Source organism: Tursiops truncatus, chromosome X, assembly GCF_011762595.2.
Source record: "Tursiops truncatus isolate mTurTru1 chromosome X, mTurTru1.mat.Y, whole genome shotgun sequence".
NCBI lineage: Eukaryota > Metazoa > Chordata > Mammalia > Artiodactyla > Delphinidae > Tursiops > Tursiops truncatus.
Genome location: NC_047055.1, coordinates 15,690,060 through 15,716,188, shown reverse-complemented (window position 1 = coordinate 15,716,188; position 26,129 = coordinate 15,690,060). Strand labels below are relative to the sequence as shown.

Genomic DNA, 26,129 nt, shown 5'->3' with positions numbered 1-26,129 from the left:
ACAGGAAACTTAATAACCAGGAAATTTAAAATAAAAAAAATTCATCTTTTGCAAAAATAGTTTTACCTGCTTCTTCAACTCAGTTGTACCATATTAAAACTTGCCAAGCCTAATCGTCATTTTAATCCTCAATATTTATGTGTTCTGACCATAATATAGAGTTTTTAAACCACTTTTAGATAGTTTCCTTTAAATTGCCTATATTTTCCTGCCAGCTGGATTAGAAACACAAGCTCTGTGTTTAGATATCAGTAATGTTTAGACATGATGAGATTTGATTGGTCTATTCATTCAGAATACATCCATTAAACCTTATTACCTGCCAAGAATAGTAATAAACTCTTTGAAAAGTAAAATAAGCAGTAGAGTGGAGGTAAGAGCTACCTGTTCTCTGATGTACTCCATATTTATCTCTTATTCAAACAGTTTGGTTTTGACCCTCTGTTCTGTATTTAACCATTGCCTTCTGCAGTCACCCTGACTTTACTAAGCTTTAGCTGCCATCTTTCATAAACTTTCCAGCTTACCCTGGGAACTTCAGCAGTGGCTTTCAGGAATCTTGGTACCAGCCCAGATTCTACTGCTACCTAGTTATGTGCCATTAATCTCTCTGGAATTTTATCAACTATAAAATAGAAATGATTTACTTACTTTACAGGATAGCTGTGAAGGACAGGTTATTTAAACCTGTATTTATTCATAAAATAATCTAATAAGTATTTGTCGAGTACTTATGGGTATAAAAATAGTATCCAGAGAAATATCCAGAGGCGCCTGGTCTGTCTTTTCACTTAAATAGAAGGGCAGAGGAATCTTGGCTTTGCCACTTAGTAGTTGTAATTTGAGTAACCCCTCCCGGCTTCGGTTTCCTCCTTTGAAAAATGGGCATTGTGATGGCGCCTAACTCACAGAGTTACTGTAAGCATTAAACGCGATCACATATTTCAAGTGCTTAGGACAGTACCTGGCACATAATAAGTGCCCCCCAAATGGTAGCTATTGTTAACCTGTCTTATATCAGGAATGGAGACTCCAAATCGTCCTCATGTCTGGGGTTTAGGTAACCTAATTCTGCCCAATATAACTACACTTTTCTTAGTCTATTCTCAGAATGAATGAAGAATGATTATGATACTTCATGTTATACATGAACTTGTCATGAACTGTCTCAAGATAATCCCATTATTTTAAATTCACCACTGATTAGCTGAGCAAGGTTAATGATTGAACCAATTGAGATAAGTATGTGAAAACATTTTTTTAAAACTGTAAAGTGCTATACCACCTTATGACTATTTTAATAACTCCCATTTCACTCGTTTCACTTGCCTTCTCTCCCAGTTCTCTATATGGTTCCTAAAATGTGTGGTTTTTCAAAATTATTAGCATGGAGTTAAGATTTCACTACTCAGTGTGGCTCATTAACTGGTGGTGAAAAATTCTAAAAGAGCAGTTCTTAGAATGTTTCGAGCCATGACAGCATTGTTAAATGGAAACACTGGGATGTATACTAAATTCTGAGATGTTTGCTTTAAGAAAATAAGCCTCCCTGCTTTAACCCCAATTTTTTTCTTAGATGAATAGCTTCGAGCAGCTAGGTTTTATTCATTGTAAAAATATACTGTATGATTATGGTAAAACACACACACACGGAAAACAATGATTTGTTTGTGCGATTGGTTCAATTGTGTTAGCGCCTTACCAGGACCCTCTGGGAGTGGGTGGTCTCTAAGCACTTAAAAGTGTCCCCGCCCACACCCCCAGGCTTCAGTGTTTTTTTAATTGCAAAGGTGTAGGGTGTCTTAACAGAATGGAAAAATTCGTCCTGGGAGATTACAAGCTTGTTGGCCTCAGTCATAAGGGGACACTGGGCTAACCAAAGCTGAGAAAACAGGGTATTAGACTTAAGGCAGAAAGGATGGCGCTCCCATACACCTTATTCCATTCTTTCTTTCCTAAATAATGGTTAACGAAACCACGCCAGGGTTAACACAGGAGCGGAAGAACAACCAAGGTGAGTCTGCACTAGGGAGAGCGAAGGGAGAACCGGGTTTGGGGGGGAAAGGCGGCTCCCTCACTGCCTGTGCGCCCCCAGCAAGAATGACACAGGCGCCTGCGATAATGCTCATTGCTTGCGTGGTAAACAGGCGTCAGCGGGCCGGACCCAGAACGCATGCGCGGAGGGGCGGTGCCCAAATGATTGTCCAGGGCTGCAGGTTGTAGATTTTGTTTTGGCCGGAGAGGCTTACCCGGGGTTGCCTTGGCTGAGAGAAATAAAGGAGAAGGATTCACGGATTAAGATAAATTCCTCATTTTCATTACAGGCTTGGAGGTGGAGGATCTCAGTGTTGGTGCCCCGAGCTTGGGAGTTAGGCGGGTCGGAGCCAGTCCTGCCCCACTTTGTGCCCACCGGTGTTGGGGATGGTAGGGCTGCAAAAGTGAGCACGCACTCGTCTAAGAGCTTCCTCCTTTCTTCTCTTTCCCCCCTTTTTCCTCTCTCCCTACATCAGCTCCTCACTTTGACTTGTGCTTATATGAACGGGAGCCAGAAAACCTTGAGAGCTCCAAACTAAGCTTCGGCACGGACATGGCACAGGAGAAAATGGAACTAGGCTTGGAGGTGCTGCCGAGTTCAACCACCACAGAAGACAACACTCTGAGAAGATCCAACAGCGTCCCTTTGATCAGTGGGCTTGGGTGAGCAGGACTGAGATACTGGAGGAGGCAAGCGGGGGCGGTGGAGGGTGGCAAGAGCTGCAAAAAAGTGACTTCCAATAGCATTCCCACCCCTTTATTCATCGAGGTTCTGCGGGTATCTCCGGTGTTCCTGGTGTCCGGAAGATCCCACCCTCAGTCTGGGGGTGGGGGGAGGTGGGGCGGGCTGACCGGAGGGCGAGCTCACACAGGAACCTGAACGTCCTCTTCTGACAGTTCATCGCGACCGGAAAGCAGCAACCATTTGGTTTGGAGCACGACTTTTTCTAGCTTCACCCCATCTCTTACCCGCTCTTGAAGAAACTGTGCACTCCCCACCCTCGCCTCCAGATCTTCTGTAATGACTGATTTTTGTCATTCTCTCCGCTGCTTTGTCACTTCTGACCTTCACCTTCAGCACAGTTGGAATGGAACTAGTTGTCAAGCAAATAAGCTTGGGCCTTTTTTACACCTAGCTTTTATTTGAACAAAAAGTTTAGGTATCACCGAAAATTGATCTCCTAAATTTTGCATTCTCAATGGCCAATATTGCCCCTAGTTAGTTCTTGGTGGGTGAAAAATTTTTTCTTGTATGTATAAAGCACAGGTATACATACAACACATAGACTGATATGCAGTATATTTGTGCTTTTTAAATGGTGTGGGGATTTTCGAGGAGGAGTTGGGGGGAGGAAATGTCTAAAAGGCTCTTTAGAGCTCTGCTGATGAAAAAAGATTTAAAAGATTTAACTCACTGATGGTTAACTGTATTTCCTGCACATATCCAAAGATCTGGCATGACTTAAGCTTATTATTTCTTAAAATAGAATTTTAAAGTGAGATCTTGGATCTCACATCCCAGTATCATAAGGTTTTCTCAGTATTGTAAAAATGTCTGAAAAATGCATTCACTGTTACAAGGGAACTCAAGAGACCAGATCTATCTTCCTTGTTTAATGTATGGGGAAACAGGCCCATGAATCTCCAAAATGTCAGTCAGTAGTAGAGCCAGTACTAGGAAGCTGTGTCTCCAAACTCCTAGGCTAGTGCTTTGTCCACTACTAATCAATATCTAAGTTGATTAACTAAACAGATGCAGCTTTCTGGTTATTTGAGTTAAGGGAGAATATGCTGTAACAAAATGAAAAGCAAACTAAGTGACCAGAAAATAATACATTACCTTTTTAAACAGGCAGATAGAAAAATAAAGGGTGGAGGCAGCTCTGCATGTTGTACTGAGAACAAGAATATTCTATAAATTCAGGATTCTACTCTAAATCCTGTTGTGTAAATAAATGAGCTGTTATGGACACACTCTGCTAGTAGAAGAAAACACTTGAGAATGTTCATTTTATTGAAAGGCTTTATGAAATGAAGAACAATTTGCGAATACGTAGATGACAGAGGATATATATTTGAAGGAACGTGTGGATCCTGTTTAATATATTAAGTGCTGGGGCGGGGGGAGGTGGGTGACCAGGCCCCTTTTCCCGATCCTCAAAGTCCTGGAAGCAAAGAGTGATCCCAGTTATCCCTTCATACTTTGCTTTGTTCTGCAAAGGATGTGAAATTTTTGCTTTTATCATCTTAGAGCGTGGTTACAGTGTTGAATTCCATGGCTTAAGATCCTGATGCAGGAAGTGAATTTTGTACAGAAAGTTTAGGGGCAGTTGCATATTTATCTAGTAGGAGTTAACCCACAAAGCAGACCAAGTCCAGGGACTCTTGTCTGTCAAAAAGAAGTAGCACAGGAATGGTATATCACATGCCCGAGGTCATGTAATCAACAAGAAAAAATTTAGAGTAGAATTACACTGAGCCTTAGTTGAATTCATTTCCCCCCAGTTCTTTGCAGTTGCATATGTCCACTGCTCACTTTTCCACTTTCCTTAAGGTGGGCCTCTAATACTCATTGCCTGGCCTCTATCACAGCTCACTAAATATTGTTGCACTTGTTTCAAGCAATTTTCCAATTTTGCTTGATGTTTCCTGTATATAAAAACTTTCAGTCTCTCTTGCAGCAGAATTTGCAGAATTTGTTCTTTAAATGTCAACTCTTTACTACAAGTATCACTTTTTTTTTTTTTTTTTTTTCTGTACGCGGGCCTCTCACTGTTGTGGCCTCTCCCGTTGCGGAGCACAGGCTCCGGACGCGCAGGCCCAGCGGCCATGGCTCACGGGCCAGCCGCTCCGCGGCACGTGGGATCTTCCCAGACCGGGGCACGAACCTGTGTCCCCTGCATCGGCAGGCGGACTCTCAAACACTGCGCCACCAGGGAAGCCCACAAGTATCACTATTTTTTAAGAAGTTCCTGCATAGTTTTGTGTTCATCTTGTATTAATAAAAATACCAATGTCAAAAGTTTTAAACCTCTTGGTTCTTTATACTCTTTAGCCCCTCTAGTTGGCTGACTTCGATACCGGTGTCAGTGACTTTATTTAAAGGTAGTATTTTTTTTCTTCTACTTCTCTGGCCCTTATTAGAATTAGACATTAAATTCGTGGATTTCTGCCAGTGCCTTCCCCCTTTAAATACTGCTAGCCTGACCCTGCATTTAAACTGTTACTGCCTCAGTTTTGTTTGAAAGGTAAACTACTGCCTGGGGGCCAAATTGAGCCTGCTGATTGGTTTTGTAAATAAAGTTTTATTGGAACACAGCCACACCCATTTGTTTACTTATTGTCCTTGGGCCACTTTCCCACTACACTGGCAGAGTTGAGTAGTTGCAACAAGATTGTATGGCCCACCAAGCCCAAAACATTTACTGTCCGGCCCTTTACAGAAAAAGTTTGCCAACTATTGGGTTTATTAAACTTGTGCAAACCTGGAAGAAGAATAGTGGCCATGAAGAGTGATTGCTTTGGGAATATAACTGGCATAAATATACTGTAGTTTAGACAGAGCTGCTTACTGATCATTTAAACATTATCTAGTTATATTACTGCTTACTGATCACTTAAACATTATCTAGTTATATTACTTTCACTTTTTCCAAATTGTAAGTAGCACTTAATTCTAGATATCACCTAGGATTTTATGAATTCATGTTGAGTGACTCATATCAGTTGAAATATATGCTGCCTCAATGATTTTTTTTCAGTTATAGTCTTATTAAATAAAATTGGCAGATGAAAATTTAGGGGAGAATATAATTGTCAGCCTTAAGAATTAGCCCGGGTGGGGGGAGAGATAAATTGGAAGATTGGGGTTGACATATACACACCACTATATATAAAATAGATAACTAATAAGGACGTACTGTGTAGCACAGGGAACTCTACTCAATACTCTGTAATGGCCTATATGGGAAAAGAATCTAAAGAGTGGGTATATGTATATGTATAACTGATACACTTTGCTGTACATGTGAAACTAACACAACACTGTAAATCAACTATACCCCAATAAAAATTTTTAAAAAAAGAATTACCCACACACACAAAAGACCGTGGAAATATGTAACCCATTAGTTTCCCTCCAACTTCCTAGCAGTGACTGCTAAAATATATTCCTGTTCTCATAGGGGAAAATGACTGGGAAAGGAAGTAAAAATTAGACCTGTACGTATATCCTCTCAAAAAATATTGAGTTACTGCCTGTTATATGCAAGTTACTATTCTGCAAAGATGTATATCTAGGCTCAATAAGATTTTTTTTAATGTATTTATTTTTGGCTGTGTTGGGTCTTCGTTGCTGTGTGCAGGCTTTCTCTAGTTGTGGCCAGCGGGGGCTACTCTTCGTTGCGGTGTGCGGGCTTCTCATTGCGGTGTCTTCTCTTGTTGCGGAGCACAGGCTCTAGGTGTGTGGGCTTCAGTAGTGGCATGTGGGCTCAGTAGTTGTGGCTCGCGGGTTTAGTTGCTCTGCAGTATGTGGGATCTCTCCGGACCAGGGCTCGAACCCGTGTCCCCTGCATCAGCAGGCGGATTCTTAACCACTGTGCCACCAGGGAACCTCTCAATAAGCTTTTAATAGGGAAAATAAATACTCAAAAGACTTCAACGTATGGTAGAATGACATGTGCTTAGGGAAAGAAAGTGCTAGGGTAATTAAGAGAAGGGAGTGAGAAGTGACAGCAGAATTGGTGAGGGATACAGGAAAGATTCTTGGACAGGTGGCATTTAAGATGGGCCCTAACAGATTGACAGGATGCAGACGGGAAGAAAGGGGGCCAGATAGCTGGACAGCATTCCAACGACACGGAACAGGCTTGGAAGTAGGAAAGCATAGGTGTATTCCAGAATGCTGGTCAACTCTGTCTGGATCTCTGGCTCCCAAATGTTCATCTGCTGACCAGTGCTGATCCTAGGGGACATTTTACCAATCCATGATTTTAAAAAGTTACAGCATACTTTCCTGGGCAGGACTGTATTTTACTCAGATTGTTAGTCTTGCTTTATTATTATTATTTTTAATAATAGCCCTGCTTTTTTTAAATAACAAAATATCCTTTTATAAATGAAATGATGGTGTTGATAGTTGGTGAGATTTTTAAAGAATGACCTTACTTGGCAAGAGAAAATGGTAGCAACTGTATGTTTGTGCCAAGATTTTGTTTTGAAATTTTCCCAGTCTATGAAATCCAAAAGTCTGTGGAGCTAAATTGTGGAAGGCTTTGAAAGTTATAGGAAAGAATGTAACTGAATTCAGCAGGCGATGAAGAGAGTCATTGAAAGTTTTGGGCAGGAGAGCAAGCTGATTGCAGCAGGGAAAGAACAGAGGTAAGCCGACCAATTAGACTATTGCAGAGTCAGTGGAAAAGTAAAAATGCTTTGAATTGGTTTTTGGCAAGGAGCCTGGAAAGAATAAGATGGACGTGAGAGATCACAGAGGTAAAACCTAAAAGACCTGGCACCTGATTGGATATAGGTGGCAGAAAAGAACATGTTAAAGATGTTTTCTTATTATCACTGGGGAAACCTGGATGAAAGGTACATGAGAACTCTCTATATTCTTTTTGCAATTTCTTGTCTTAAACAGTTTCCAAATAAAACGTTATAACAACACACGACTATATTTAAAATAGGTAACCAACAAAGACCTACTACTGTAAAGCACAGGGAACTCTGCTCAGTATTCTGTAATAACCTAAATGGGAAAAGAATTTGAAAAAGAATATATATATACACACACACATATGTATAACTGAATCACTTTGTTGTACACCTGAAACTAACGCAACATTGTAAATCAACTATAGTCGAATATAAAATAATTTTTTTAAGTTAAAACAAAAACAAAACATAAAAAGGAAAAGAGGACTTCTTCAGGGTCCCAACCTCAAATCAGGCTGCGGCCCGCCAGGTGAGCACCTTCAAAGCTGGGCAAACAAGGACCATCTTCAGCATGCAGCAGCTGCTCAGCTTCAGTACGTTGTTGCCATGGGGGAATGTGGCCCAGTGTGGCAAAATCTTGCAAATTTTCAGTAGAATCCAGAAATCTGCAATCTGGATTCTTTATGTGAAATCTCGTGTGCACAACTAATTCAAAAACATTTTTAACACTGAGTAGGCCAAATGAAACATATCTGAAAATCTCAGTTCTGTCGACCCCTGCTACTGGCTATCCCTCTCATTCATGTGAAAGTTTGGGAGTCGATAGGGAGTTGGTACTAGCACGTAATAGCTTCAGTCATAGATTTAAATTGGTTACAAGTTTACACAGAAAATGATGTCTCTCCAAGGCCACAATAAATTATATTTATTCTTGGTAGCATGATTAGAGGTAACGTGGCATGCTTGAGAATTCCTTACCTTACATGGACAGTTGTTTAGGTTCAGCCAACCAAGACTTTGTGTGTGTGTGTGTGTGTGTGTGTGTGTGTGTGTGTGTGTGTGTGTTCTACTTCCTACATCTGCACAGCTGTCTCCACAAAGAAGCCATTTACATCAATGGCATTGTTGTTTAAGGATTTGAAATCTTATTTCTTTAAAAAATGTTTGTAATGGATTTTAAATGACAAATGTTTTCCTTTTCTTCTTAGTGGCAATACACCGGTGTTCCAATCTGACACATTAAGAACTCGAAGAAACAGTACATCGTGTATGGCACAGCACTGTCTGGTAAGAAGATGCTTATAGACTTGCACTATTGGTCTTAGTCAGTGGTTCTCAAACTTGAGTGTGCACCTGGAAAACTTGTTAGAACAGACTACTGGCCCTCAACCCCAGAGTTTCTGATTCAGGAGGTCTCAGGCAGGGCCTGAGAATTTGCATCTCTAACAAGTTCCCACTTTGAGAAACATTGCTCTAAACATTACTGAAGGAAAAATAAACACATTGGCTGCAGTTATGATTGGTACAGCTGCTGCAGCTGCAGCAGAATTAACTTTTAAATCCCACATGGATTTAACATTGAGATTTGCTTTTATATATAAAACCATCTGGCTTTCAATTTTTAAAAGAACATTCTAATTTTGAGCGGAAAACTTGCAGGCTCTCCTAAGGGTAGTTTTCAGGCTTATAGTTGGACTTTATCTCGCATTTATCTTGAATCGAAAATATAGTTTGTTTTTCGTGGTGTTATAATGCAATCTCTAAATTAGAACTCATCTACAAATTATCCTGTAAACATAGGAAATACGCTTGTACATCAGTAAGCCAAGGTGAATAAATGATTCACTCTATGAATCATTTTATTGAGGTGAAATTCATACAGCACATAGTTAACTATTTTAAAGTATACAATTCAGGGGCATTTGGTGCTTTCACAATGTTGTTCAACCACCACCTCTCTCTTGTTTCAAAAAGCACACATCCTTGTCTTGTTCCTGATCATAAGTGGAAAGCTTTCAGTCTTTCATCATTGAGTATGATATTAGCTATAGGTTTGGGTAAATGCACTTCATCGTGTTAGGGAAATTCCTTTCCACTCCTGCTTGCTGAGTATTTTTATCATGAAAGGGTGTTGAATTGTTTCAAATGCTTTTTCTGCATCTATTGAGATGATCATTTGTTTTTTCCTCTCTATGCTGTTAATATGAATTACTACTTTGATTTTCTTATGTTGAGCCACCTTTGAATTCCTGGGATAGACCCCACTTGGTCTTGGTGTATAATCCTTTTAATGTACTATTAGATTTGGTTTGCTATTATTTTGTTGAGGAGTTTTCCACCTGTATTCATAAGGGATATTGGGCCGTAGTTTTCTTTTCTTGTAGTATCTTTGCTGGCTTTGGTACCAGGGTAATGCTGATCTCATAAAATGTGTTAGGAAATGTTCCTCCTCTTATATTTTTGGCAGAGTTTTATTAGGATTGGTGTTGATTCTTTAAATGTTTGGTAGAATTCACCAGGGAAGCCATCTGGCCCTAGATTTTTCTTTATTGGGAGGTTGTGGAAACAGATTCTATCTCTTTACTTGTTTACAGGTCTTTTGAGATTTTATAGTTCCTCTTGAGTTAGTTTGGTAATTTGTGTGTTTTTAGAAATTTGTCCAATTTGTCTAGATTATCTGAGAAAATTGTTGATATACAGTTATTCATAGATTTCTCTTATATGATTTAATATGATGGAAGCTATAGAACATATTTTAATGAAATGTTATAGCTTGGAACCTATTTTAAAATATTGCCTCCTAATCTTAAAACTGGACATTTTCATCTTTATAAAATGATATTCAATATTATTCCCACAGATGTACTAATAGTATATTGGGAAAAAAATAGAACTGTTCATTAAACAAATCTTTCTTCCTCTACCCACCCGCTCATTTACTCCTTCATTCAACATTTACTGAGCACTTGCTTGTCTATCAAAGCCCTCTATACCAGATCAGCTCAGTGCTTTGTGACCACCTAGAGGGGTGGGATAGGGAGGGTGGGAGGGAGGGAGATGCAAGAGGGAAGAGATATGGGAACATATGTATATGTATAACTGATTCACTGTGTTATAAAGCAGAAACTAACACACCATTGTAAAGCAATTATACTCCAATAAAGATGTTAAAAATAAAAAGCCCTCCATACCTATCCAGTCTTCTTTTCTACTCAGCCAAGTCAACAAATATTTTTAGGAACCTACTATGTATTAAGCCCTGATCTACTTGCCAGGGAGATCTAACCTAGTTTGAGGGATTTAGAGAGGAAATGACATACTAGTTGAGATCTTACTGCTGTGTAGGTGTTCGCTAGTTTGGGATATTGGTTACAGGAACAGACAATATTCCAGGTTAAAAAAATGGCATGTTAGAAGGCCTAGAGTGTGGTGTGTAGAGAACAGAGTGTGTAGAGAATTTGAAAGAAGTACATTCTAGCTAGAGTGGAAGATGAAGCGGTGAGAAGTGAGGTTGGAGATATAAACTAGTGCAAAATCTTGTGGGGCTCTCCAAGTCATTTTAAAGATTTTGCACTTTGGGAATTCCCTGGTGGTCCAATAGTTAGGACTCGGCACTTTCACTGCCGGGGCCCCGGGTTCAATCCCTGGTCAGGAAACTAAGATCCCACAAGCCACACAGTGTGGCCAAAAAAAAAAAAAAAAGATTCTGCCCTTTATCCTAAGGTCAGTGGAAAGCCGTTAAAGAATTCTAAGTCTGTGATTGACCTGATCAAATTTGCATTTTTGTTTTTTAAATTAATTAATTAATTAACTTATTTATTTTTGGCTGTGTTGGGTCTTCATTGCTTCACATGGGCTTTCTCTAGTTGTGGCGAGCGGAGGCTACTCTTCATTGTGGTGCACGGGCTTCTCATTGTGGTGGCTTCTCTTGTTGCAGAGCACGGGCTCTAGGCGCACAGGCTTCAGTAGTTGTGGCATGCGGGCTCAGTATTTGTGGCACGTGGGCTTAGCTGCTCCACAGCATGTGGGATCTTCCTGGACCAGAGCTCGAACCCGTGTCCCCTGCATTGGCAGACGGATTCTTAACAACTGCGCCACCAGGGAAGTCCCAAATTTGCAATTTTAAAAGATTACCCTGGCTGCAGAGGGGGAAAGTATTGATAGATTGGAAGAGGACAAAAGTAGATACAAGAAGCTCAGATAGGCAACTGCAGTAACCCTGGCAAACAGCTGATAGTAACTTGGACTAATGTGATGGCGGTGGGCATGGAGAACGGTGGCAGATGCGTGAGATACTTGAAAGGTAGAATCAATTGGTGATAGATCGATGGAGAGGGGGAAACAGTGGAGGCAAAGATGACTACTAGCTCTCTGGCTTGGGCAACTGATGGGATAGTGGTACCACAGAAGAAGGGAACATTGGAAGAAGCGTGGATTTAGAAGGGAAGATGAGTTTAGTTTTGGACATGTTAAGTTTGAGGTTCTCAGATCTTTAAGTGGAGATGTTATGTATACTAGTTTGAAGCTCGGGATAGAGATCTGGGCTAGAGATACATTTAGGACTCATCAATAGATTATTATTTAAAGCTATGGGAATGAATGAAATGACCTATGGGGAGAGTATAAAAGGAGAAGAGAAGAAGCTATAGGAAAAAGCTTTAAAAATCACCAGATTTAAAAATCAATCTCAGAAGAGACCCCACAAAAGAAGACTACGATGGAATGGTCAGAGAGGTGGGAGGAGACTCAGAAGAGAGTATCATGTTAAGTGGTGAAACATGATAAAGACTGAAAGGTGTCCTTCTGAGTTACCAAAATGGAGCTTATTAATGAACTTGAAAGTTCAGTGGAGAAAAGGGTAGGATGAGAAGCCAGACTGGATTGGGTTAAATAATGACTGAGAGGAAAGGACCTATAAATGGCACCATACATATGAGCTTGATTATTTGGGGGGGGGCAGATAACCCTTTCTATGCCTTAATTTCCTCATCTGTAAAATGGGAATGTAATAGTATCTGCCTCATAAGTTTGTTGTGATTATATTAATCGGTGTAAAGCACTCAGCACAGCACTGGTACATACTAAATGCTCAATAAATGTGTTTCTGCTAGTAATAGTACATATGTAGAGAAACTATGTACCTGACATTTTTTAAAATGCATAATTTTCCTTAGGATTTCTAGGCTCTTAATTCCCATAAGGTTCAGCTTAATATCATGCATATTTAAAATAAACCATCCTGTACAATGGATTGGGTTTGGCAGAACTGAAGTCATTTTAACTTATTTGATGATGGGAATTTCAAGGCTTATTGGTTTAGCTTGCTGTAACAGCATTATGCATATACTTTTATTTTGTTCCAAGTATCACCTCATTATAATTATAAGACATATGGAGGTACCTAGTTGCCTTAAGTATAGATAGGCTGAGTTATCTAGGAAAATGACATAGTAAGTAGAATGTTTGGGGCAGAAGTAACAAAATTCAGTTAGAAGTGACTTAAACAATAAGGGACATTTATTATCTCAAACAACAAGAAGTCTTATGAAAGGAGGTTCCAGGGTTGGTTAATTCAGTGGCTCAGGGATGTCATCAGAGACCCAGGTTCCTTCCTTCTTTCCACTCTACCATCCTGAGCAGCCTCACTAACCTTTGTACCTAGTAATTAGATCCAGGGTTCAGAATCACATATATAGCATGATCTTCTATATGTTTACAGATGTCGAGAAGGATATGTGTCAATCTATTATTAGTAGTTATCTCTGGAGCATGGAATTATAGGAAGAATTTTACTTCCACCTTATGCATTTCTATACTATTTGAATGTTTTTCACAAAGCATCAACAATAGGGGTGTTTTCATTTCTAGCGGATATACCACATTGCAAAATAGAAACATCCCTGTTGAAAAAATATTGTTTTGAAAATCCGGTCGTCCCTTGGTATTGGCGGGGGATTGGTTCTAGGACCCGCGGATGATACCAAAATCCGAGTATGCTCCAGTCCCATAGCCCACCCTCCATATCCAAGGGTTTGAATCCTCAGATTCAACCAGCCACAGATTGTGTATTAAATTTGCCATCTGTGGTTGTTTTAACCCATGGATGGGAACCCTCAGATACAAATGGCCAACTGTATATTTATTGAAAAAAACCCAGGTGTAAGTGGACTCGTGCAGTTCAAACCCATGTTTTTCAAGGGTCAACTGTACTTGAAAAGTGTTATTGAATGATATCATTAACCATAAGTTTAAGGATCCTATCCCATACTAGACTGTGCTTAAAATTGGTACTGCAGGAATCTAGAGTATTCAAATTCCCAGAGACAGAAAGTGGAATGGTGGTGGCGGTGTTGGTTTAATGGGTATAGAGTTTCAGTTCTGCAAGATGAAAAGGATTCTTTTCATTGGTTACATAACAATATGAGTGTACTTATTTAACACTACTGAACTGTACACTTAAAAATGGTTAAGACGGTAAATTTGATGTTTATGTATATTTTACCACAGTTAAAACAATTTTAACTGAGGCTGCTTTTAATGTATTAAAATGTAGGTAGAACAGTGTTTTAGAAAAAATTGCGGTGATAGAGGGCATTGAAGAATCACGGGCGCCATTTAACACACAAATAGAGATGTATATTTACAAACCTTGTAAAAATCTGCTATCTCACAATTATTTTCTAATTAAGCTCAAATGTTTTCTTCACCACTATCAGGAAATCACCCCACCCCACTTCTGATGAGCAGAAACCCGAGGCCCTCTTCTGGCTATGGAGACTATGCCTTCCCCCCGATTTACCCCTTTGCTGTATCCCCTGAGACCTCCGAGGTTGGCATGCCTGTTTCCCCACTCTTCTGCTTGGAATTCTCTTCCTGGAACCTCTGTTAAACTTGGTGCAGCCTTGTCTTTTCTCCAGGAAAAGTATCTCATCCTCCTGTCAGAAACGGTTGTACTTTACTTGAGCAATTTGTCCGTTTTAATTTTATGGCTACCAATATTTACCTGATTAGGTTTTGCTTTACACATTGGCAACTATCAACTCTAAATCCAATCTATGGCCCACCCAGTAGTGAGTGTGTAATACATTCCTTGCCCTGCATTATGTTCTGTCCTTCTAGCCTACATTCAGTTCATGTTCAGTATCTTCGTAAGCCACCTTAAATCATTTTGGGAACTCGGGAGAGACATTCCTAAACATAGCATACAACCCTTGTTCAGAATTTTCTGAGTGCTTTATCTCTAGTAACTACAGTAGGAAATGGGTTAAAAATAGCAAACCTAGGAAAGTTAAACATTATTTTTAAAAAATTTAATGTCTTTACAATATTAGTTTTCTGTGGTCTCTCTTAAATGGAACTAAGCACGACCTTTCCTCCTATCTTAATTCCTTCACTAGAGATAACACTTGGGAATCAGCTTCACCCAGCACCCTCCCAACCCCCCACTCCCACTCCTACCCTCCCTGCCCTGTGACATCATTCCTTGATGCTGGTACTGTTGCTTCCTCCCAAGGACTTTTTTTCCTAAAGTGTGAGAGAATGGCACAATGGGGAATTTACACCAAAGATACCAGTGAGGTTTATTGACATCTCAGGAAACTAGTTCTATTTTAATACCTTGTTTCATGTAGAAAAATTATCTGAGGTCATTCCCTTGCATATACCACATACGGTACTTAATCTTTGGGAGAATTCTCTTCCAGATGCCTTTTCTACAATTAATTTTCTACATTATTACTAAAAGAACCAACCAAGTCCCATAAATGATCCATATTTTGTCCAGTTTAAAAGCTTTACTGTGGCTTATACTTCTATAGCTCAAGTTCAAATCCTACCTTCCCCAGACATTTCACACTATATCCTTGCAGATGTCATCAACTTCAGTCAGACAATCTTCTCAGGATTTCCTGGATAAAGTTTTCCAGTAGGAAATTCTGAGCCGTTGCCTGAAGCTAAACTGGTTCCTTCCCATCTCTTAGATATCAATTAAAAATAATCTCTTCCAGGAAGTCTTTCATAATTAGTTTAGAACAGTTTGCCACACCATACAATTCTCTTCTTTTGGCTTTTTAAAAAATAGCAGTCATTTATAAAACAGCTAAAGTACCATATTTTTCTGTATGTAGGGTGTATGTATATATTTAAGTTCAGGTTAACATGTCCTTTCAATTAGATTATAAATCTTATAAACCTTAGTGTTGCACATTCTATATTGTGAACTTTCTGGGCATTTGAATGAGGATGATATGAGCATCAGTAGTATGAATTAAACTTGTTAAAATTCTGCTTGTTCAAAGATATGTGTGTGGATATATATTGGATTGGCCAAGAAGTTCGTTCGGGTTTTTCTATAACATGGTCCTAAAATCCGAACGAACTTTTTGGCCAACCCAATGTATTTGAACTTTTTAAAGGTAAACCTAAATTTTTCAGATTTGGTGCATGTTGCCGCACAACTTCTCAATGATCAATGCTAATAGACGGGCACATTGGGGGGAATATCCAAAACTGGATAAATCACAATATTTTCTACTTGCTTTGGAAAATAGATTATTTTTTACAGTATGCCTTAAGAATGGGCATACATTTTTTTTAATTAGCAATAATATCTAATGTTGGAGAAGTACAAGGAAATCAATATTTTCATATACTGCTGGAAAGTGAATTTGTATAAGCTTTCTGTAGGGCAGGTCAGCAATGCGTATCAACAGCCTTGTGACCCAGAAATTCCAACTCTATGAATTTATCCTAAAGAATTCACTAAGGATGTGTGCAAAGATTAGTTTAAAGGTTATCATAGCATTATTTATAAAAAGCAAGCAAAAAATGTGGCAACAGCATGAATGTCCAGCAACAGGGAACAGATTTAATGAATGAGCCTTCCTTATCTGTGTTTGAGTCCCAGTTCTAGCAATTATCAGCTGTATGACCGAGCAAGTTGCTTAATTTCTCTGGCCATCAGTTTCCTAATCTTTAAAATGGGGACAATAATAATGTCAATTTTTCTACATGAAGCAAGGTATTAAAATAGAACTAGTTTCCTGAGATGTCAATAAACCTCACTGGTATCTTTGGTGTAAATTTCCCATTGTGCCATTCTGTCATGGGGTTGTTGGGAGAATTGAGTGAGATAAGACACGTCTGGCACGTAAATAGGTGCTTCTTATTATTATGGTACTTCTATATGGTATAATTTTCAGCCTTTAAAAATGATGTTGCAGGTGAATTTTAACATGGAAAGATACTTGGAATGGATTTTGAGTTTGTTTTGTTTCTAAAGTAAAAATTCAATTTATTCATCTGTTTACCATACAGTACAAGAGAGGCAAAGTTTTTCACATCATAGATTTCACTTCCAACTCCTTGGAATGTTCATTTCTTTGGCTAAAAGGAGAAACTTGCTGGGAAAGTCAGGCAATGCTTAGGCAAGGTGATGGATGGGTACAAGGGGGCTGCTAATTGCAAACTGAGTTTCTAGAACTGTCACCTGGAATCATAGGAGCCCCACTTCTGGACACTTGTGCCATCTCAGGCATCACCCCCACCACCCAGGCACAGTGACGCTTACTAGTGGTTACCCTTGCTGTCCTCCTGGATGTGGCAGTGCCCGCCATACTTTCTCTTGAATTCAGACCTAATTTTCAATGTGTCCCCTTCCTTCACTGCAGAAGACCATGATTCGAATCAGGACCGTATCGTGAGTCCACTTGCCCTTCATGGAGTTGTACAGTCAGTCAGCAAAATACAGGGACTTCTTGTTCTGAATACACTTGAACAGGTTCAGGAAAACATTTTGCCGGTCTCCTTTGCCCTCCTTCTTGATCATAAGGGCTATTGCTGTTGTACCTTTCAAATACTTTCTGGAGGTGACACACACTTCTCTGTCATGATGCCGATCCACTTGGAAACATCAGTTCCTTTGCTCTTCATTCCAGCATTATAGAGATCTCAAGTATGTTGGGCCAGTCAGTTCATAGTCAATGACAGATCCATCCTCTGTTCTTCTACCCTTTGCGAGGGCAGCTATCAGCTTGCAGAAGTCATCAGATGTGTCAGAAGCAATGTCCTGGGACTTCCTGGTAGTCCAGTGGTTAAAAATCCACCTTCCAATGCAGGGGACATGGGTTCAATCCCTGGTCGGGGAACGAAGGTCCCACATGCCACAGGGCAACTGAGCCCACACACCTCAACTTAAAGAGCCCATGTGCCACAAGTAGAGAGAAGCCAGCTCACTGCAATGAAAGATCCTGCATGCCGCAACTAAGACCTGACACAGCCAAAAATAATAAATAAATAAATAAATATTTAAAAAAAGAAAAAGAAACAATGTCCTTCTCCAGATCAATCTTGTACATTTCCTTGTAGACTGTTAATTTCCTGCAGCCCCTGGTTGGTCCCTGAGCAGGTGATTTCAATGAGAGAGTCTTCATCTGTCACCAGCCCCTTCATGGAGGAGGCTTTCAACTTGGAATCCTCCTACTGAGTGGGTGTTTCCAGAAGGCCCCAAATCACCTTCTCCAGGTGGCTGGACAAGTCTGACTTCAGTGCTGATGCAAGTTCCTTTTTGGTCCTTCTCTGATAGGCAAAAGTAATATTCTGTCTCTGTTCATTGCTACAGTTGGTCAAAATGTTGACGATGGTGACCTCATCCACACCTTTAGTCTTGATGGCCGTTTCAATGTTCATAGCGTCCCGCTCAGCATCCCAGTTGGTGTATGCTTTGACTGACCTGTCTACATTGGGGGTGGATAGTAGTCAGTGGTCAGGTGGATAGTGTCAAACTTGCACAGAATTCTGTGAACAGTAGACATTTTGATAGAAGCTGGACCAGGAGCTGAGAGCTGCAAGTGGCCCCAGATGTGGAGCTGGAATGTGTTATCGAAAAAACCCAAACACTCAAACTGCAAAATAGTATCTGGAAAAATAAACACTGAAATATTTACTGTGGTCACCTCTGGAGAGTGGATGATGCTTTTTTCCCCCATTAATTATGTTTTATACTGAGCATGTATTGATTGCTTTAATGAGAAAGAAAGTGAGTCAATTTCTGCTGAAAAAATTAAAGATCAGGATGAATAGGTGGAGCACAGAGGATTTTCAGGGCAGGGAAACTGCTCAGTATGATACTGTAACAATGGATTTGTGTTATTATACATTTGTCCAAACCCATAGGATGTATAACACCAAGAGTGAACTCTAATATGAGCTGTGAACTTTGGTTGATGATGTGTCAATGTCATTGAACCTTGGCTGTTTCCTCCATCTTCTAGCAAATGATTAGAAAAAAAAACTGATTTCAACACTTTCTTCAGAAAAATATAATTGGCGAGGTAATATCTCCTTTAAAAGTCATATGATAAATTTTAAAACGTAATAAAAATTCAGACTATCTGCTTCATAAGAATATTTATTTGGCCAACACGCTCCTCTCACTGCCTTTCTTGACCACCACCCATCTATAGTTTCAGCTAGAACCCTCAGGCCAACCTTTAGCTCTTTCTACTTTCTTATCATTTCTCCAATCTGCCTCCTTGTCTTCATCCCTCCCTTTTTCGGTCAAACCCTTGTCATCTTTTACCTGGCCTGTGACCCTGCTTCTAGTGCCTCTTCCCTCCACCCTCAATTTGTTTTGCATATGCTGCTAGGGTTGCCTTTCTAAAATAGATATGATCTTCTTGTCTAAAATACCTTTGAGGTTTAAGACCTCAGAGGGCCCTATGCTTTAGATTTCCTATTAGGCTCAAAGGCTAAAGTACAAAAACAACAACCTGGTTTCAGCCGAATTTCCCCCAAGTTTGCTTCTTGCCATGCACTATCATGTGCCAAGTTTCAGTCACCCTGAATCTCTCTGTTCCCCAAACATGGCTCTCTGCCTGAGCATCTCTTCCCCACTCCCTGAAATAGCCTCCCTCCTCTTTTCTATCTAATGAATTCCTGCCCTCTTCTGTGATGCCGTCTCAAAGACCCCGGGCAGAATCATATTCTCTGTCCTTTGAATTCCTACAAATCCTAACTTGTTCTGGCACTTACCTGTGGCCTAGTTTTCCCTACCTGGACTTTGAATTTCTCAAGGACAGGAAAATGTCTTATTTGTCTTTGGATCCTCAGGGCCTAGCACAGTGCTTTAGCATATAGTAGGTGCTCATTAAATATGTTTTAATACACAATTCAATGTGATCTTAAGATATAATGTGAACATAATTTATGGTAAATTCATTATCTAGCATTTCAAGAACGAACCAGGCTACAGATAGAATTGATAAATGAATTCTAAAGGTAATTTTCAAGCCTTATTTTCACACAGCTTTAAATCTCTGCATTCTTTCATTTCCCTCTTGTATGGGTCTTCATAAGCGTTGAGAAAAGACCAAAAAGGAGAAAATAGTCCTGCAAAAGAGAAAGGGCCTAGACAGCAAGTACCTGACCAAGCAAGAGTAAAATGTGTTGAACTCCTTGAACATGATTGCCTTACTCATTCCTTATTATGAAAGTTTAGTTTCCCCAGCTAGATTCCAAGATATTTGGAATTATTTTGTTTGTTTCTTTTATATGCTTATTAAGTTAGCTGCTGATTTAATGACTGTTTCAGTTTTTTCTGGATAATGCCTATCACTAAGCTTTAATAATGAGCTAAAAATGGCAAGGAAAAATGAGGTGATTTTAAGATCTTAGTGCTTTGGGAAGGGACAGCTAGAGATAAACAAAATGTTCTATTGATGTTCTGCCCCGTATTTATGTTAACAATTATTTTGTTCTGTTATGGTATATATAGACTTTCAAGTAATATAATTTTCAGGCAAGATTCAATTGGATTTTTAATTTTTAAAAACTTTAAATTTAATTAATGCTGTTGCTAGCATGCGTTAGGCATTCAAGAAATACTTTAAGCCATTCGACATTGACTTAATTAATGTTTAGAAATAATCAGAAACATTAAAGGAAACTTGACTTTTATATTTTAAATTTCAGTTTGTGCCACCTTCTCCCATTCAGGCTTCCACCAGTCACCTTCATCAAATCAAACAAGTAAGAAGAAGTTTTGAGAAACTGACAGCTGTTCATTAAAAAAAGTAAATTTTATTTTTCTTTTAAACAATACCTGTGGTTCAGTAATTCTAAGTGAGGTCACATGTGATTAAGTTTTTAATTCCAGGAATGGTTTCTCTAAAAACAAAAAAAAAAAAAAAAGAAAAAAGAATCCAAAACAACTAAGGAGCCCTCTGTTTATTTGGGTTATTAACTGTCTTAATAAACTGATAGTTTCCCGAAATACTGCATACTCTTTTACCTAGAATCTAATTTCTTTCAGGGATCTCAAAGAAGATGATGAATGCTATATATGAAAATTAATTTTCAGGTTCATAATAGCCATAGTTATCATGGTTTTCTTAAATGCCCAGATGAAGAATTTTTTTGACACATAAAACCGTCTTTATGCTATCATTTTGTGTTCACTTCTCAGTGATTTGAGTTCAGGAACACATTGTACCTCACTGTCTTACGTTTTGTGTGTGTGTGCGTGTGTGTGTGTGTGTGTGTGTGTGTTTAATAGCAAAAGCCTAATACAGAATTAAATCTTTGATTTATCCAAGGATTAGCCACAGAACTCAAAAGATCAAATCGCCATTTCACCACAGGTGGTGGGATTATTTTTTCACCCAACTACAAGCAGACTTTTGTTCAAGGCGGGGCCGCTTAACTGTTATGAAGCACTTATTACTCACTTAGCACTATAATAGGTCTCATCTGTGGTCTCATTTCATCCCACAACAAACTTATAAGGTCAGAAACCAAAGATGGCAGAAAGTTAGTAATTTACCAAATGTCCAGAGTTAGCAAGTGTCAAGCCAAGACTTAGCCCCAAATTACCGGATTCTTTTACAGCTACCCTCACCATATTTTCAGTGGCACAAAACCCAGAGTATCTCGTAACCCTAGTTTTTTGTGCTCCAGCTCCTGCTTCCTTTCCCTCTCTCCCTCTCTCCCTCACACCATGGCTTCCCTAACACCCAGCTTATCATCCACTAGCAAGAAAGTATGGTTTAAAAGATCCTTTTACTTTTTAGTAAATAAGACATTCTTTTACTGTTTGTCTTTGTGAGTATGTAGCTATTTAAGAAATTCTTAATGAAAGAGCCTAAAACTAGTAGTTAAAGGGACCTCTGGTTTACTTGTGCATTTTTTTTGCTTCCCCTAAATTAGACCAAATATTTTTAAATTGATTACTACATGTTTCTATTTGATTATGAAGCTTGAAATCAGGACTAATTTAACTGGTTAGTAATATAAATTGTAAAGCAACTTACTTCCATAGTGACAGAATATATATTATAAACATTTAAAATGAAACACAAGTGGTGATCATTTTCTGTAATATATAGAAATAGTGAATCACTATGTTGTACACCTGGAACTAACATAGTGTTGTAGGTGAATTATACTTCAGTAAAAAATAAATTAAAATTTTAAAAAATTAAATAAAATTATAAAACAAAAATTAAAGCTAAAATAAAATAAAACGAGACACAAGTAGAAAATGAATGAAATGGGAAAATAGAAATAACATTAACTTTCAATCTGGGTGCTGATTGAATGGAAAATTAAGACTTATTTTCAGCAGTTTAATTGTCTGATAGATATCTTAAGTTGCATATTTCTTTACATGCATTCTTTAACCATGACTTCTTTTTAGCTGTTGAACTTAACCTTTTAAGTACAAAACAGAAATGTCTATTTCTTGCCTCATTACATTCTGAACTTTCACTCTAATGACATTAACAAAGGCATTTATTTAATTTCATTTTGTAGCAAAATGGGGGAAATAATAGTAGCTACTTCACAGGATTTTTGTGAGGATGAAAGGATTTAATATATGTGTGGTTCCTGGCACACTACATTAAAAATCGTTTAATGGAAATTTTAAAACATGCAAAAAAGAACCTCCATGTATTCAATATCTAGTTTCAACTATTGATTACATTTTGTACATCATTTTTCAACTATCCCCTTCTGTTTTGGGGGGAGGAGTGTGATTTAAAGTAAAACCCTAATATCTTTTTACCCTTAAATACTTAGTATGAATCTCTGAGGACTTTTTATTTTACATAATTGCAATACCATCATCACATCTAACAGAGTTATTCCTTAATCTTATCTAATAACCAGTCCAGGTTAAATTTTCCTGATTCTCAAAAAATGCCTTTTTCACTGATTCAAACATGTTCCAACCATGATCTTTTAGGTCTCTTATTTGAAACAGCCTTCCCCTCCTGTTTTTGTTCCATGACACTTCCTTATTGAAGAAACTAGGCCATTTGTCTTGTGGAAAGCCCCACATTCTGATTTTGCTTCCATGTGGTGCTGTTTAATATGCTCTTTTAGCCCCTGTATTTTCTACAAACTGATTTGATTATATTTGCTTTTATTCTAAAACAAGCACACAGCCCCAAGTCAATATTAGGTTCTGGGTCAACTTTTAAGTAACGGTATGGTTTAAGCTGCCCTTTTCCTATTAGGCAGTTAATGGACAATTTCTTCTTCTTCTTTTAAATGAAGCCATTTATTTACTTATTTATTTTTAAATTTATTTATTTATTTTTGGCTGTGTTGAGTCTTCCTTGCTGCGTGCAGGTTTTTCTCTAGTTTTGCAGTGAGCGGGGGCTACTCTTTGTTGCGGTGCGCGGGCTTCTCATTGCAGTGGCTTTTCTTGTTGCAGAGCACGGGCTCTAGGCGCACGGGCTTCAGTAGTTGTGGCACGCAGGCTCAGTAATTGTGGCTCGCGGGCTCTAGAGCACAGGCTCAATAGTTGTGGTACACAGGCTTAGATGCTCCGCGGCAGGTGGGATCTTCCCGGACCAGGGCTCAAACCCGTGTCCCCTGCATTGGCAGGCGGATTCTTAACCACTGCGCCACCAGGGAAGTCCCAGACAATTTCTTTTTGACTGTGGTTGTTAGTTGTTTTCTTGGTATTAGAGAGCTTGAGAACATCAAGCTAGAAGTTAATTTTCTTTTTTTTTTCAGCTTTGAGATATAATTGACATATAACATTGTCTAAGTGTAAGGTGTACAATGTAATAATTTGATATGTGTATATATTGCAAAATGATTACCATGGAAGTTGATTTTCTAAACATAGTAATTCTTCCTAAATATTCAGGAATTATTCTTTTTATGTCATTTTCCTTTCCTAATAGCAATTGAGCTTATATTTCAAGAGGTTTGAAAGCACTCAGGCTTTATTTCCCTCTCTCCCAGTCCCCTAAACAAATAACATCCCTGCAGAAATAGTTTGTGTATTAGTTTGCTAGGATTACCCTAACAAAGTATCATAAACTGGGGGCTTAAATAGAAGTTCATTTTCTCACAGCTCTGGGGGCCAGAAATCTGAAATCAAGGTGTTGGCAGGGTTAATTTCTTCAGAGGGCTATGAGAAAAGGATCTGTTCCAGGCCTCTCTCCTTGGCTTGTAGATGGCCATCTTCATGTTCACATGGTATTCTCCTTGTACAAGTGTCTATCTCCAAATTTCTCCTTTTTATAAGGACATTAGTCATATTGGATTGGGGCCCACATTAATGACCTTATCCTAACTTGATTACCTCTGCTAAGACCCTCTCTCCAAATAAAGTCATATTCTGAGGCACTGAGGGTTAGGACTTCAACATATGGATTTGAGGGGGGAACAATTGAACCCGTAACAGTTCGTTCATAACATATTATTCTATAACTTTACATTTATTTCCTGACTTGTTAAATAGAAAATAAAATCATTGGTACCCAATAAGAACTTGACTTTCTCTGTAGTGCCTTCAGTAAAATCAATTAAAAAATTATCTACTTACATACTACCTCTGCATTTCTAGCATCCCTTGTATTTATATCTTCACAAATATGAACTTTAGCCACACGTTTTACAGTCTTCTTTTTATATTACCTAGTTTGGATAGATTAAACTGGGTTTAGACACAAATGTAGGGGAAGTTTATGAGATGAAGCCATTTAAAACAGATTATACCAGCTGGAGTACAGGGCATGATTGTGATAGGGACAATTTAGATATTGTCTGTTACGTAAGGTGTGCCTGTGAGCTTTTTCTTCTGCTGGCCAGGTTTCACAGTTAGTCTGTCTTGTGGACTTTGTTACCATTTTTTAGTCTAGTAAAGCAATGACATTAGATTTCTGTGATTTGTTTTTGAGTTTTCCTTGGAACCTACAAAGTACCTAGTCTCTCTTATGAAGAGACCTTCTCTAAGGGAATAGCCTAGCTTGTTTTAAAAGAAATTTAATTTGATCTTAGTTTACAAATTGTTTCATTCTTTCAGCAAGCATTTATTGAGCAAGGTGCCACTGGGCAACTAAAATCTTTCAAGCATACTCTCCTTCAGAGAGCAAAAGTGGGTGACTTCCTATTTTCATTTTTACCTTAGATACTAAAAAGTTGAAAGCTAAGTTCAGTGCTCAAGTACAACAACTCTCCTTAACCTAGGTTTCTAGCATACTCTTTGCCCTTGACAGTTACATGGCTCTTGACTTTTAATCCTTAATTTAACAATCTTACTTTATTATAAGCCATCTCATATCCGTTTTGGAAATAGGCAAGATGTAAATAATAAAAGTGTCAACCCACTTTTACTAATGATCCTAAAATAGCTGATGTTGGGGAATGCTCCAACTTTCAGTGGGAGAAACAATAAGCAAAATTCTGTCCTAGTTCTGGGAAAACTTGCTCTTTACTTGTGGATTGAGTGAATTACAAAATACTTTGAGCTTCTCCCTAGAGGAAAACATCTACATCTACGTCAATATTAAATGGAAGAACTATACTAACAATTACATTTTGCTGAAAAGATTTACTGTTGTTCCATTGTTTTAAAAGACTGATTAACTTCTTAAACTTCCTTTCCCAATTTCTCTCATTTTCCATAATGGCATCAAAATAGTCAGTCTCAGAGTTTTAGGACTCAAAGCTCTAGGCTCATCTTCAATTCTTCCTTATTTTTCTACTGTATCCAATTAGGCATCTAATCCTATTAATTCTTCCTTGACAATACCTTCTCTGTTCTCATTACTACTTCCTTCTGTCCCTTGGGTCCAGATTACTGTAATAATATTCTAATAGATTTCCTATCTCTGCTAATTTAATCCGACTTCCACAACCGACACCAAAATATCTTTTTTAAAACATTATTTTCATCTTTTTCTCTCCTGTGCAAAAAGTTACAATGGCTTCCCATTACCTTCTGAATAATAATAAGAAGAAGAATAGCTAGGCTGTATCGAGCACTTACTATGTGCCAGGCCTTTTTTTGTTTTGTTTTGGTTTTTTGTGGTACGCAGGCCTCTCACTGTTGTGGCCTCTCCCGCTGCGGATCACAGGCTCCGGATGCGCAGGCTCAGCGGCCATGGCTCACGGGCCCAGCTGCTCCGCGGCATGTGGGATCCTCCCGGACCGGGGCACAAACCCGTGTCCCCTGCATCGGCAGGCGGACTCTCAACCACTGCGCCACCAGGGAAGCCCGTGCCAGACCTTTTAATAGGAACTGTACAACCACGTCATTATCCTTATTATTATCATCATCTTTATAGGATGAAGAAACTGAGGCTCAGGTTAAGTTGCTTGCCTAAGGTCACACGGGTAGTAAGTTATAGAGCTGGGATTTGACT

The 26,129-nt window shown here is 38.8% G+C and overlaps 1 protein-coding gene and 1 pseudogene across 1 annotated transcript in view; one reads left to right on the top strand and one right to left on the bottom strand.

Annotated features, from left to right (window-relative positions):
* Nucleotides 1-2,222: 2,222 nt before the first annotated feature.
* LOC101326120 (P2R1A-PPP2R2A-interacting phosphatase regulator 1-like) overlaps nucleotides 2,223-26,129 on the top strand; it is a 40,530-nt gene continuing 16,623 nt past the window's right edge. The window contains exons 1-3 of the mRNA XM_073799570.1: nucleotides 2,223-2,697; nucleotides 8,676-8,754; nucleotides 20,437-20,493. Of these exons, the coding sequence (XP_073655671.1) occupies nucleotides 2,588-2,697; nucleotides 8,676-8,754; nucleotides 20,437-20,493 (246 nt within the window). The 5' untranslated portion in view covers nucleotides 2,223-2,587. The remainder of the gene's footprint in view (nucleotides 2,698-8,675; nucleotides 8,755-20,436; nucleotides 20,494-26,129) is intronic.
* On the bottom strand, nucleotides 17,035-18,278 carry LOC101325258 (annexin A2-like; annotated as a pseudogene).